Source organism: Macaca nemestrina, chromosome 11, assembly GCF_043159975.1.
Source record: "Macaca nemestrina isolate mMacNem1 chromosome 11, mMacNem.hap1, whole genome shotgun sequence".
Lineage (NCBI taxonomy): Eukaryota > Metazoa > Chordata > Mammalia > Primates > Cercopithecidae > Macaca > Macaca nemestrina.
This window is the reverse complement of record NC_092135.1, coordinates 88,342,805-88,357,324: the sequence shown is the minus strand read 5'-3', so window position 1 is coordinate 88,357,324 and position 14,520 is coordinate 88,342,805. Positions and strand designations below refer to the sequence as shown.

The 14,520-nt window shown below is 40.2% G+C and overlaps 1 protein-coding gene across 13 annotated transcripts in view; it reads right to left on the bottom strand.

Annotated features, from left to right (window-relative positions):
• Window positions 1-1,064: 1,064 nt before the first annotated feature.
• LOC105468216 (inositol polyphosphate-1-phosphatase) overlaps window positions 1,065-14,520 on the bottom strand; it is a 31,720-nt gene continuing 18,264 nt past the window's right edge. For 6 of the 13 annotated variants that reach the window (XM_071073080.1, XM_071073082.1, XM_071073083.1 and 3 more), the window contains exons 2-7: window positions 12,026-12,314; window positions 9,651-9,711; window positions 5,675-5,875; window positions 4,906-5,016; window positions 3,338-3,512; window positions 1,065-1,808 (exon numbers count right to left, since the gene is read on the bottom strand). In XM_071073080.1, coding sequence (XP_070929181.1) covers window positions 1,250-1,808; window positions 3,338-3,512; window positions 4,906-5,016; window positions 5,675-5,875; window positions 9,651-9,711; window positions 12,026-12,250 — 1,332 coding nt within the window. In that variant the 5' untranslated portion in view covers window positions 12,251-12,314 and the 3' untranslated portion in view covers window positions 1,065-1,249. Of the gene's footprint in view, window positions 1,809-3,337; window positions 3,513-4,905; window positions 5,017-5,674; window positions 5,876-9,650; window positions 9,712-12,025; window positions 12,315-12,654; window positions 12,710-14,520 lie in introns of all 13 variants that reach the window. The other 7 variants (XM_011718294.3, XM_011718296.3, XM_011718300.3 and 4 more) reach the window with 4 other exon arrangements.

The window sequence follows — 14,520 nt, the reverse complement described above, 5'->3', positions numbered from 1 at the left end:
ATCATATGACATAGACATAATTTGTCAAAAAATTTTAAGTGTAAGGACATTAGAAAAAAAGATTGTTATTTTCATGCATTTGTAAATAGAGGCTCTGCAGAAACATCCCTTGGCCCCCAGGGGGCGCAGGGCAGAATGAAGTCAGAGCTGAGGATTTGATTCCTGCAGTTGGCACGCTCTGGTTACCAGGGCTGCCACAGAGAATACAGAAAAAGTAGTTTATGTCCACTTCAGAGAACATTCACTGTGGGATGCTGGTAGACAAGGGTTGTATATATCTAAAGTCCACCTCTGGTTTTTGGTAAAGTGTAGTAAATATGCAAAAACTGCAGAAACCTCTACCCATCGTACCCTTCTGCTTGTGTGTCTATGTGTCTCTCTTTCTGTTTATCTTTCACTGTGTGTGTGTGTCCCTGTCTCTCCCTCCCTGTCTCTGCAAAGGGGGAGCCCACAGTGTTCCAGGCTTTACTTCCTATAAGAAACACAAGAATACTGTTGAAAGTATATAAACTTGGCTAACTTATGCAAATTCACAGTTCTAAATGTTCTGCCAACAGGCTAAAATTGCAGATTTTTCCCTTCTAGTGGAAACAAAACTCAAGCAAACCCCTCCTGTATTCTCCTTTATATTTCAGAGAAATTTCTATTGCTTAGCTGTTTAGCATAGTTTTACTAATTGAACAGGATTTTTTTCCTCAGTTTTGTTTGTTTGTTTTTTTGAGACAGTCTTGCTTTGTCAGCAGGCTGGAGTACAGTGGCACAATCTTGGCTCACTGCAACCTCTGCCTCCCGGGTTCAAGTTATTCTCTTGCCTCAACCTCCTGAGTAGCTGGGACTACAGGCGCATGCCACCAAGCCCAGCTAATTTTTGTATTTTTAGTAGAGATGGGGTTTCACCGTGTTGGCCAGGATGGTCTTGATTTCTTGACCTCGTGATCCACCCGCCTTGGCCTCCCCAAGTCCTGGGATTACAAGTGTGAGCCACTGCGCCTGGCCAATATTTTACTGAAGTGTTTCAAGCACTAACAGCACAATATTCACTGTAAGAATTTCATACACCAATATAATTACTGCATGAATGTCATTTATTGAAATTAACATTATTATGAATACATAATGGAAAAATGCTCCTCAAAAGAGGAAAGTGAATGTTAACCAGCAACAGGACAAAGCTATCCTCAGAAGACAGAGATAATCGGAAACAGTTTCACAGTTCCGTTTATGTATGTACACCGGGGTTAGAGTTCCTCTATGTCTGCGTCTCTGCAGATGCCAGGTTTTGGACCAGGAGGCTCAGGAATGTCTCCAGCTGCTTCCTGGATCTGTATGCAATGAGTCCTCCCTTGTTGGCCCACCGATCCACCCCAGCAGCACCCTCATTTTCCACGTGGTACACCAACTGTGGCAAATCAAGCCCTGTTTCTGGATTTCTTTCTAAGCATTCTTTCAAGTCTACTATTCCCCCACCCATGGCCCGCAGTATGGCATGAGCAGCACAAGAGTCCCACTTGAACGTGGTATCTTCTGAAAAGATGTAAATGTCAACGAGGCCTTGGACAACACAAAGGCTCTTATAACCAGCCCCAGCTGCCCCGAATATGCGATCTCCACATACACGTGACAATGCAGCTTTGATAGTCTCCTTTTCACTTGTACTAATGACGGCTGAAAAACTGGGGGAGAATGCTGCCTCAGAGCCTGTGTTTCCAGCGTGTATTTCACTGCCGCTCCTTCTAGAGATGGTGAGCTGAAGTGAATGCATGTTCGTCCCCATGTAAGAAAGGCCCCAATAGCACTGTCCTTTCCACCTGTGGAAGAAAAATTTCAATTGGTGATAATTATCACATTTGTTTTTCATTACTAATGTCACTTGCAAACTTAATGATATGAAGAAATACACAATTCATCATAACATGGTGAATCTTAACACCTTTAAGCCTAGGAATAGATATCAGGTAGCTAGTTTATTTCCGAAAGTTACTTATATGCGTGCAGCTGCCTGAGTTGTTGCAATTAGAAATGCTTTCAATTTTATGGCATTATCACATCAATCTAGGACAACACTAAAACATTTATGGGGTTTCCAGCTTCCAGAACCATTGCAAAATTTCATTACAACTTTTAGTATTTAAAGTTTAATAGGGAAAAAGGAATAGATAAGTGATATCTCTTTTCAATCTGCAAACATTGTACAATCCTTATAACAAGGTTTTCTTTATTTGGTAACTCCTTTTCATTCTCTTATTCACTAGTTTCACTTTGGTTTCCAACACAAAGAAAGATGGACTCAATGTTATTAGTTTTGACAACCACAATAATTATAGCACCTTCCCTTTATCAATGCTTAACTTACTGTCTGTGTTGTTACATATTTACAGATAAGGAAACAGGCTTAGAGAAAGTAAGTAACTTGCTGAGGCCCACTCAGCTAGAAAGTGGTAGAATCTGCATTCAAACCCACAAAGTCTCACTCTGAATCTGTGCCACAAACTATTTTGTTGACCACCTCCATTACTAGGCCATGATTATGTCTGCATATTATTCCAATTCTTTTCAATTTCTTATTAACCTTTTAAAGATAGCAGAAACCCATTTTTAGTTTGGAAGATGGCGGGGGCAGGGGGAAAATATTAAAACTTAAGAGGTATAAACTTATGACTATTAAAGAGCAAATGATTGTTACTTGAAGCAACTCAAGGTTCAATAAAAACATGTAATCCTATATAAGTGAAAAAATATGACCTATTTCAATAAAAAGCTGAAGCTGCTTGTTCCACCTAGACTTTGCCATGCCCTGCTGGGTCCTGGCTGCTTTCTACACTCTGTTTAAGAGTACATGGAAGGGTGGGAGGAGGCAGAAAGGGAGTGTGAGTTAGGTTCTGATCCTAACTGCCATGCCTACCAATCTTTTCACAGGATAATTTTCACATTTTGTTTAGAACTTCTAAAATAATACCAAAGTTCAACTGGCTATACAGAGATGGCAGCTGTCTTATTCCCAATGTATTGGAAGGCAGTGTTACCACCACTTCACTAATCTGATTTTGAGTGGATTCTAGAAACAGGGAACAGGATTACTATATTCCAAATGTAAAACTATGATTTCTCCAAGATAGTATTAATTTTAAAATTTCTACCAGCATGTACTTGGCCTCAAATAAAATTATGCAAATCTAAGATTGAAAATAGAACTTTAATTCAAATATGCAGACTTTCAGTGTGAACACTCCTATGTGTTAAGTCATGGGAATGTCATATAGTGATAATCCTAACAATAAGCAAAGCTGAGGTCACAAGTTCTAACAACTATAATATACCAAAAATATTTGCCTGTTACCTGAGGGTGTTTGGGTCTCGTGACACAAAAGGTTGATTGATGACTCCCATCAGGGGAACCCCTGTCTGTATGTCATAGACACCAATTAAAATGGTGACACACTGAAGTCCACAGGGGAAGATTCCCTGGTTGGATTTAATGTCAGCAGAACCTTTTATATACTGATAAGTTGAATCTGGAAAAGGAAGCAAATGTGTTTGGATTCAGGTAAAGATTATTTAGAAGACTCTGTTCCATATCATTTCTCTCTTCTACTGATTTGGTAAGCAATAATTTTTTACCTTTGGATGTCACTGTATTGAATTGTTATTTGGCCTCTTGTACTTCTAAATTGCTTGTGTTTCATTTTTCCTGACTATGTGAGAACTCTTGAAGGGAGAGGATGTGTCTATAGTTCCTGTGGCATAGTGACTTGCATATAACAGGCATTCAAATATTTGTTACTTATCAAAAGCATTTAAAAAGTAATAACCAGAATAATTGGTGGGATTATTTTAGAAATACTACTAATCAGAGGACTAGTACAGTGTGAGATGGAAAAGCCTCCTTCCAATGGGTGAAAAAAAAAAAGACCTACTATTTGATAGCACAATAGAGTAACTATAATCAATAAGAACTTAATTGTACATTTTAAAATAAAGAGTGTAACTAGATTGTTTATTACTCAAAGGATAAATGCTCAAAGGGATGGATACCCTATTCTCTGTGATGTGCTTATCTCACACTGCGCGCCTGTGTCAAAACATCTCATGTACCCCAGAAATACATACACTATTATGTACCACAAAAATGTTAAAAAGAAAAAAAGAAAAGCCCCCTTCCCGTAATCGGTCATAGGTAAAATTATCTTTTACTATTATTATTTGGTGCCTCAAGTTAGAAGGAAGAAAGAGACAATCAATGATGGTGGCACCAAAAAAAGAAAGTAACGGTGCTCCTATGAAACAGAGGCAGAGAAACTAGGTTTCCTCTTAAGAGATGTGCATGCCAGCAGCTGACTGCCGATGTCTAGGGAGTTAGCACACGGCTAAGGATGTGCCTGGCAAAAGATTTTCAAAGAGCTCGAAAACAGAATCAGTTCAGGGCAGAACCAACAAACAGGAGATCTCTGTCCCTCAGAAACTATAACTGATGCCAATTTACCCTTAAATGATCAAATATTTGGGGAAAGGTTTTTAGTTTCCATATATTATCCACTGGCTGAATGTGATATAATTATCTGAAGATTAAACCTATTTCAATATCATCCTGTGAATACACTTGTAGGATGGGAAGGGCCCAGGGAGGAGTTTGCCTGCTCCTTGAATGGTCCTATTGTGTTGGGTGGGGAAGAAAAAAAAGGAAGGGGGGGGCTTATTAAAATTATTACCTACAACTTTGTATTAATAGCATCATTGAAAATAAAGGCTGGCTGGGCGTGGTGGGTCATGCCTGTAATCCTAGCACTTTAGGAGGCCAAGGCGGGCAGATCGCTTGAACCCAGGAGTTTGAGACCGGCCTGGGCAACATGGTAAAAACCCCTTCTCTAAAAACAATATAAAAAATTAGCCTAGTGAGGTGGCATGCACCTGTGCTGCCTACTTGGGTCCCAGCTGGAGGATCGCTTGAGCTCAGGAGGACAAGGCTGCAATGAGTTCTGACTGTGCCACTGCACTCCAGCCTGTGTGCAACATGAGACTCTGTCTCAAAAAAAAAAGAAGGGTAGAAGGGTTACACTTTGGAAACAATGGATTATATATTACGGTTCTATCACAATCATGACCAAAATAATGTAGAGCTTATACAGGGCTCACAAACTGCTCATGCGTCACATTAAGCTTTTTGCTTGACCTGTACAGTGCTTTTTTGATTGTTTGCTTGTTTAACTGAATTAGTAGCTAATGGTTAGGAATTGGGATATATCGCTGAAAACCCTGGATCTTGGTTTCTCTTTAAAAATCTGAAGAGCTGGCCTGGACTCCCATATGGCAACAATCTGCTAAAGCTAAGTGCTCTTTAAATGGCATGTGTGCTCAATTGGTCATAACTGCTCTCACTTCATCCTCTCATTTACTTACCAGTCTTTTGAAGATAAGTTAGTTCATCTTGGCATGTGTGCCTGTATGTGTGTACCTGTTATAGATATGTGTATATAGACACACAGCTATAATATATATGTATTTATACAGAACACATGACACATACACCTCAACTCTCATTGTTTTAAAACTAAATTTTTAAAAACTTCTAGGAGAGTTAAACTACACTCAATAATTTTTAATTTTTCCAACCCCCCCCCCCGCCCACCGCCACCACCAAAGAAGATTGTAAATAACAAACATACTCTCCTATACTTACCTATGGGGTCCACCCAAATTCCCAAAATGTCCTGTGGAACACTGATCTCCGTGGAATCCAGAGTTGGGTCAGTAAAGGCAACATCCTGATGAACAACCCTGGCTAATGCTTCAGATGCCACCTTGTTACCATTGAGGACTTTGCTAAGAAGCTCTGCTGTTTCTTCCTCTGTTGAACACAACCTCAAGGTAATCTTTTCCCCTAGGGTAAAGCCACACGATAAACCATTACATTTCAAGAGTTTCAGTGGAGAAAGAACAGAGAGAGAGAGAGCAAAAGAGTGAGAGAGACAGAGAGAGCGAAAGAGTGAAAGAGACAGAGAGAGACACACACAGAGAGTGAGAGTGAGAGAGACAGAGAGCGAGAGAGACAGAGCGAGAGAGACAGACAGTGAAAGAGCGAGAGATAGCGACAGCAAGAGAGACAGAGAGAGACAGAAAGCAAGAGAGACAGAGAGCAAGAGAGACAGAGACAGAAAGCAAGAGAGACAGAGAGCAAGAGAGACAGCAAGAGAGACAGAGCGAGAGAGACAGAGAGAGCGAAAGAGACAGCGAGCAAGAGAGAGACAGAACAAGAGAGAGCAAGAGAGTGAAAGAGACACAGAGTGAGAGACATAGAGACAGCAAGAGAGACAGAGAACAGAGACAGAGAGCGAGCAAGAGAGACAGAGCGAGAGAGCGAGAGACAGCAAGAGAGTGAAAGAGACAGAGTGAGACACAGAGAGAGAGAAAAAGAGACAGAGAGATAGTGAGAGACACACAGAGAGAGAAAAAGAGACAGAGCGAGAGAGATAGCGAAAGAGTGAGAGAGAGCGAGACAGAGAGCAAGACAGGGAGAATGAGAAAGCAAGCAAAAGAGAGAGTGAGCTAGCGAGAGAGTGAATCAAAAGCTGTACACAGATTAAGTGAGGGCGATATATCCATCCCAGCAGTTCCTAAGCCTGGCTGACTGCCAGAATCACCTGGCGGGGCTTCATCAAGGCAGATGCCCAGTGGCTACCCACACACTTAACCTGAATAGTAAGGGATGGGTTTCAGGAAATCAAAAGACCTCCCTAAAAAATGCCCATGTGGGCGCAATTTTGTATCCCAGTTAAGGGACACATTGTCAGTTAATAATTCCTGAATTCCTGATCATTAATCTTTTTAAAATTTGTCTTTTGATTTTTTATATACTTAAGTCACCCTGTCTATGTCTGAATATGTTATTGAAAAGAATGGAGGTTTTTCAGCACACCAAAGTGCTTCTACCTCTTTATAGATACTGCTTTTAACTTAAAATTGTTTAAGCTAAGTAACATAAAATGGTATATACTAATCTTTAAATGTAGTAAAACTTTATGCCTCTAAATGGTATACATATAAATAGCTCTCCTCTGTGAGGCCCATTGAGAACCAGAACATAAGCAAAGCTGCTGCTTCAAATGATAAGTTACCGAGGCCAGGTGCTTTACCATCACTTTAAACATGCTTCTTAGACCCTTGATTAATCTGGTTTCAGCCCTTGACAGAAGTGAGGGAAGAGGCTGGTAAAAAATAGGCAAGTTAATAGCAACAAGAGGTGACAGCAGTGGAGGAAAAAAAAATCTTAAAAACTAAGAAAACATGGCACTTCTGAACGTTTTAGATACTCCTGCTATCTAGTAGCTATCTAGGTAGCTACTTCTACCCTTCTTATTCCAAGGGCCAGCAGTATTTCTATCAGCTGCGAGCTTATTAGAAAGTCAGAACTTGAGGCCGGGCGTGGTGGTTCATGCCTATAATCCCAGCGCTTTAGGAGGCCGAGGTAAGCAAATCACTTGAGGTCAGGAATTCCAGACCACCCTGGTCAACATAGTGAAACCCCTGTCCCTAATAAAAGTTTAAAAAAATTAGCTAGGCATGCTGGCACACGTCTGTAATCCCAGCTACTTGGGAGGCTGAGGCAGGAGAATCGCTTGAATTTGGGAGGCGGAGGCTGCAGTGAGCCAAGATTGTGCCACTGCGCTCCAGCCTGGGTAACAGAGGGAGACTCCATCAACAACAACAACAAAAAAAATCAGAACCTCAGACGCCACCCCAGACCTACTGATTTTTTTGTTTGTTTGTTTTTTGTTTTTGTTTTTGTTTTTGAGACGGAGTCTCACTCTGTAGCCCAGGCTGGAGTGCAGTGGCCGGATCTCGGCTCACTGCAAGCTCCGCCTCCCGGGTTCACGCCATTCTCCTGCCTCAGCCTCCCGAGTAGCTGGGATTACAGGCCCCCGCCACCACACCCGGATACTTTTTTTTGTATTTTTTCAGTAGAGACGGGGTTTCACCGTATTAGCCAGGATGGTCTCGATCTCCTGATCTCGTGATCTGCCCGCCTCGGCCTCCCAAAGTGCTGGGATTACAGGCGTGAGCCACCGAGCCTGGCCAACCTACTGAATTTTAACAAGATCCTGAGGCGATTACATGACCAGTTAAGTATGGGGAGCACAATCGACATGTATTACAGTGATGACTGAATCAGCAAGAAATAGTCAAGTTTAGTTAAATTAACTTAATTCAAAGTAAATTAGACTGTTCAAAGTAAATTAAGTTGGGGAATAGTAAAACTAATAACAGCTTCTTACTGCACACCTACTCTGGGCTCGGAAAAACTTATGGGATCATTCAAAGGAACAAATTATATTACTCCTTTTGTTGAAATTTGCCAGAGACCTCTCATCCCACTGAGAGGGAAATCTAAATCCCCTCCTATGATCTGGTCTTGCCTGCAATATCATCATCGCCATCTCTCCTCTTCCCCTCTCCACATTTCTCTGCCCTTTTAACAAACAGGAAAATGGATATGGCTATGCCTTTTCCCCCTATAATTCTAGACAAATGATGTATTAAAAAAACTGCAGTAGTCAAGTGTAGATTTTTAAATGTAAGATTGCTTGTAAGTCAGGTGTAAGTGTTATTTTTAACCTTCAGAGGTTTAAATGGTATTTCTTTCCCTTCTTACTAACATAGAACTAACTACATCTTAATATATGGTGCATGAAGGAGACTACAAAATTTTCAGAGTTAATCTAGAATTCATTTTTTCTTTGTAATTGTGTTTCTAGATATTTAAGTATTTGTCACACGATCAGTGTTTAATGTTCACTATTTTATTCTTCTACTATTAAACAAATCCAAACAAACTAAAAAAAAAAAAAAAGTGTTTCTCTGAAAGTAATCAGATTACCTGAGGTCAGGAGTTTGAGACCAGCCTGGCCAACACTGTGAAATCTCATCTCTAACTAAAAATACAAAAATTAGCCGGGTGTGGTGGCACACGCCTGTAATCCCAGCCACTTGGGAGGACGAGGCAGGAGAATCCCTTGAACCCAGGAAGTGGAGGTTGCAGTGAGCTGAGATTGTGTCACTGCACTCCAGCCTGGACAACAGAGCAACTCTGTCTCAAAAGCAAACAAACAAACCAAAAAACTTAGTACTAAAAGGAAGCTTTTAGTTAGTCCACGTACTTCACAGAGGTTCTGAGACAGAAATGATGAGGTGATTTGCTCAAGATCACACAGTAAGTATTTCAGAGCCATGGCCTCCTCTGAACTTTTAGCTGAGGTCCATGGACTTCCCCAAGAGTGCACAGATGGGTTTAAACCTAGGATCTGATATTGTCTGCACAATTGTGTAGATGGGCATCTTTGGGGCTTTGATAACTTACATTAGATTCCCAAAGGGCCATGCGATTTTCCCAAAGCTTGAGTTATAAGTTACTTAAATGCCACAGATTTATATCTAAAATGATACATGGACTTGCTAAATTATTCTAAGATACCATATCTCTCTACTTAAGTTAAATGGCATGACATTCTGAGGTAGAAATTTAATGAACCTTAACATTCAAATATATTATGTTGTTTACAGTAAGTGGCTTCCAAACATTTAGTTCATGGTATAAATTAGAGATTAGAATACCATGTGATAATTAAATTACAAAGACACATTAAGATTCTTATACTTACCCAAATCATTAGTAAACTCATTGGATTCTTCTCCAAAAATATGTTTTTCCAAGCCTGGAAACTGAATGATTCAGAATATGATGAAAAATAAAACAAAAACCCATATACATGTTCAATTCTGAACAGATTTCAATGTTATATTTCAAATTAAATAGCACAATCAGAACTGAAATTCCAAAATTTCCAATTCTAGAAACCAATCCAAGTATAAAAAAACGAAGTCAGCTTGGCTCAGTGCTTAATTTTCTAATATTTTTCTGCCCTTTTGCCCCTCTAGAAAGTCAAAATCATGGTAGATGCTTGGTTCCCTTATGACCTGTTTAGTTTGCAAAAGTACTTCTAGAAACTTCATCCTTCTACTTAAGAGCCATAGAATTCGAATATTTACAAAGGACATGTTTTAACTCTTGCTCTTAAACAGCATCCTAGTAGCTTATACAAGGTAATTTTGTTGATCAAGTATCTAAAAGCATGACTTGAGACTGGATAGAAGGAGTTAGAGGATAACATTCAATTTTGTTTTCATTTCCAGGCGTTTGTTTCCCTACTCTCAGATGTATCATCATTCAGGCTAGGAAGGGGATATGAAAAAAAAGAAAGATTTTATTGACCAATAATTTAAGCATCAATATATAGAGTGAATAAATGGAGTCAAGTAAGGATCTTCTGTCATCTCTGTATGATCACGAAGCTTTCTGATACATTTTGCTTCTAATCCTTTCTGTAGTAAAGATAATTTTTCTCAAAATGTGTGCTAAAATTTGATACACATGATGTTCTCAGGGAACAAAAGCAAGGACATGCTTCAAATATTTGAACTCGGTCATTTGCAGATGACAAATAGCTTTAATAATGCCCACAACCACTTAGTATTCATATTATTTTGTGGAACAGTACAAATCAACAAGGGCTGGCAACCAGCCCATTCATCAAGGGCTGACACTCAGTCTCCCAAGCCTGCTTAAAGACCGGTTCTGAGACTACAAGACAAAAGGCTCATGAAATAAAGATATTTTATACAGCTAAAATGGAATATCATTTATTTTAGCTCATGAACAAATAACCACCTGAACTTTTTATAATGCTTTGAGGCAAATATTAGCCCATAAAAATTAATGTTGATACATTTTTAATCCAGTTGCTCAACCATCCCTTGCACCCAACTATATTGATAAGTAAAAAACAAAAATAAATTTGCTTCATTTAGTTTATTGGAGTCAGATTTCATATGACATGAAAAAGTATAGTTTGTAGAGATTTCATGATGGCATTTAGTCTCTTCACCTGTGGTCAAGATTTCACTTAAACGATTCTAAATGGTTCTCAATATTTTGAAAATTTCATAGAAATTATTCCAATATTTTATAATGCTTTCTGCCATAAAGTTCTATTCTCCCAAATGTAATGGTTACATTATCATATAAAAGGCACTATAATATTGCAAAGAATGCAGACTCTGGAGTCAGTCTTCCTGTGTTCAAAAACTGGTCCTACCATTTACTTGCTGTGTAACCTTAGGCAAGTTACTTAACCTCTCTGTGCCTCCCTTCTTTCACCCATTACATTGTAACAGTAGTTCTTACTTCATCAAATTGTTATAAGAGCTAAATAAGTTAATATATTTAAAGATTTTAGAATAGTGGCTGGCACATAGCGTTTATAAGTGCTGCTAGTATTATTATTTCTATTTATTAACACAGTTTCTTTCTTTAGTCAGCTCCAGAAAGTTAGAGTCGCAATCATTGTTATATTAACATATTAACATGTTTATATGTTTATAACAAAGAACAATATTTTTCTACTAGAATAAAGGAGACTTTAAGTCTCCAGGTACAATCTCATAACTGAAGCAACCATTATATAAATGATGAGAGCCACAAGGTAGAACTTAATATATCAAGTTAAAAAAAAAACAAAACCCGGTTACAAAGCAGAGCGCTGTCATTTCTGTTGCAATACATTGTATGGGTCATGTACACACATACACACAGAAGGAAAATGTTATAATATTTAGCAAAGCACAGCTGTGGTTTTCTCCAGTGGTGGGACTAAAAGGGTTCTTATTTTTGCTTATTTTCCAGAAAATATGTATTATTTATTAAAAAGAAATTCATTAGTAAATGAAAGGTTCTATACTGAAGTGTATATTTCTAGGTATTATAATTGTGAGTGATTTTTATTTTCTTATTTGATTTTCTGTATTTTAAAGATTTCCTGCAATGAACATTTTATCAATATTGTAATCATGACAAGGAGGAAAAAAATCCAGGATGTTTACCTGAATTCAAGGTGCTAGTACAATGATAGAGGTGAGGTGTAAAAGGCATGCTATTTTATGATGGGGAAAGCCACAGATGCAACTATTTTGCAATTACCTTGGCTGTGACCTTTCTCACCTTGTTCTCCATATTCTGTTTTATAACTTCCTGTACCAGTACATCAGCCAGCGTCTTGAAGTCAACTGCAAACTTCTTGTTCTTTTCTTCCTCTTTCTTTTCTTCAATCAACAGCTGGAAGAGGGCCTCCTGCTGCCTGCATGCCCGGGCAATGTTAGCAGCCTTCTCAGAGACACAGAGCAGTTCCCGGAGGATATCTGACATTTCTGAACCTTGCTTTTCAGTTGCAGCTGCTGGTGGAATTGGCACCCACCCTCTGGGCCGTCAGCTGGAAAAATACAAGAATGTGAAAGAGAAAGCAGTTCAGAGAGTGATGTCAGGGTGCCTCTGGCACTACCAACAACCCATCTGGCAGTCAACCTGGTCAGCCTGGTGAACAGCTAGTCTATATCATCTTCACATCCTCAGTGTGGAAGACTCTAGATATAATCTAAAATTTGCAGCTTATTGTTTTAAATCTTGAAAAGAAATTTACACTCTCAAAGATATACCAAAAATTAAATTCTCAGTGACAGAAAAATCTTTGAATGAAAATCTAAATTCCTAGAGAGACAGGCAGATGGACACACAAGCCCAATGCTAAAGGCAAGCCAAATTCTTGTAATGACCTTAGAATGATCACATAGGCTTAGCAGCAGTATTGAAGTAGTGCTTTCTTTCACCCTGTGGGAAGAAGGGAGAAGAAATGGATGAGGACTTACGCTGTCAGTTCCAGGGCAACTTTCTTTCTTTCTTTTTTTTTTTTTTTTTTTTTTGAGACGGAGTCTTGCTCTGTCACCCAGGCTGGAGTGCAGTGGCGCGACCTCGGCTCACTGCAAGCTCCACCTCCGGGGTTCACGCCATTCTCCTGCCTCCGCCTCCCCAGCAGCTGAGACCACAGGTGCCTGCCACCACACTGGGCTAATTCTTTGTATTTTTAGTAGAGATGGGGTTTCACCGTGTTATCCAGGATAACTTTCTTTTTCTTTTTTTCTTTTTTGAGATGGAGTCTGGCTCTGTCGCCCAGGCTGGAGTGCAGCGGTGCAATCTCGGCTCAGTCCAAGCTCCACCTCTCAGGTTCACACCATTCTCATCCTCAGCCTCCCAAGTAGCTGGGACTACAGGTGCCCACCACCACACCCAGCTAATTTTTTTGTATTTTTAGTAGAGATGGGGTTTCACCGTGTTAGCCAGGATGGTCTCGATCTCCTGACCTCATGATCCGCCTGCCTGGGCTTCCCAAAGTGCTGGGATTACAGGCGTGAGCCACCATGCCTGGCCTGTCCAGGGCAACTTTCTAAAGTAGTAAGTACCAGACCAGCTAGCACCTTTTTTGTTGTTTTTGAGACAGGGTCTCACTCTGTCACCCAGGCTGGAGTGCAATGGTGTGAACACAGCTCATTGCAGCCTTGACCTCCCGGGCTCAAGTCATTTTCCCACCTCAGCCTCCTGAGTAGCTAGGACTACAGGTGCATGCCACCACGCCAGGCTAATTTTTGTATTTTTTGTGGAGATGGAGTTTTACCATGCTGGCCAGGCTAATCTCAAACTCTTGGGCTCAAGTGATCCTCCTACCTCAGCCTCCCAAAGTGCTGGGACTACAGGTATAAGCCACTGCGCCCAGCCTCAGATCAGCAAGCACTGTGTGTCCTGCAAGACCCTGAGGTCATTCTTCTGCTAGTAGCACGAGCCATCTCATTGCCAACTCCCTCACATGCCGTTAAAAAAAGGCCCACTATCTATGCTGCTCCTTTACCCAGTAAAAGGTTGAATAATGAGGTGAAACATGCAACTTGTTGACACTTGAAAAGTTCTGGCTTCTAGGAGTGTTGTGCTATCAGACCTTGATTATATCTGTTAGGGATTTCTTGCAATTAGGAGAGAAACAGTTCTCATTTTTAATAGCAGCTACCTCTTACTGAAAAAGCTTGAAAAATTCCTATCTCATGAGAATTACTGTGAGTATTATCAACCCTGTTTTACAGTTAAGCTGAAGCATAGCAAGGTTAAGTAACTTCAGGGTTACGGAAGGCTAAACTGCAAGGCTTGGCATTGCTCCTACACACAAGCCCAGGCTCTTTATTATCATAATACAGTTTCGTTCATTAAAAGAAATTCCCTTAATAGGCCAGGTATGGTGGCTTATGCCTGTAATCCCAGCATTTTGGAAGGCCAAGGCAGGTGGATCACTTGAGGTCAGGAGTTCAAGACCAGCCTGGCTAACATGGTGAAACCCCGTCTCTACTAAAAATATAAAAATTAGCCAGGACTGGGCACAGTGGCTTACGCCTATAATCCCAGCACTTTGGGAGGCTGAGGTGGGTGGATCACCTGAGGTCAGGAATTCAAAACCAGCCTGGCCAACATGGTGAATCTCTACTAAAAAAAAATACAAAAATTAGCCGGACATGGTGGCCCACACCTGTAGTCTCAGCTACTCGGGAGGCTGAGGAAGAGAATCGCTTGAACCTGGGAGGTGGAGGTTGCATTGAGCC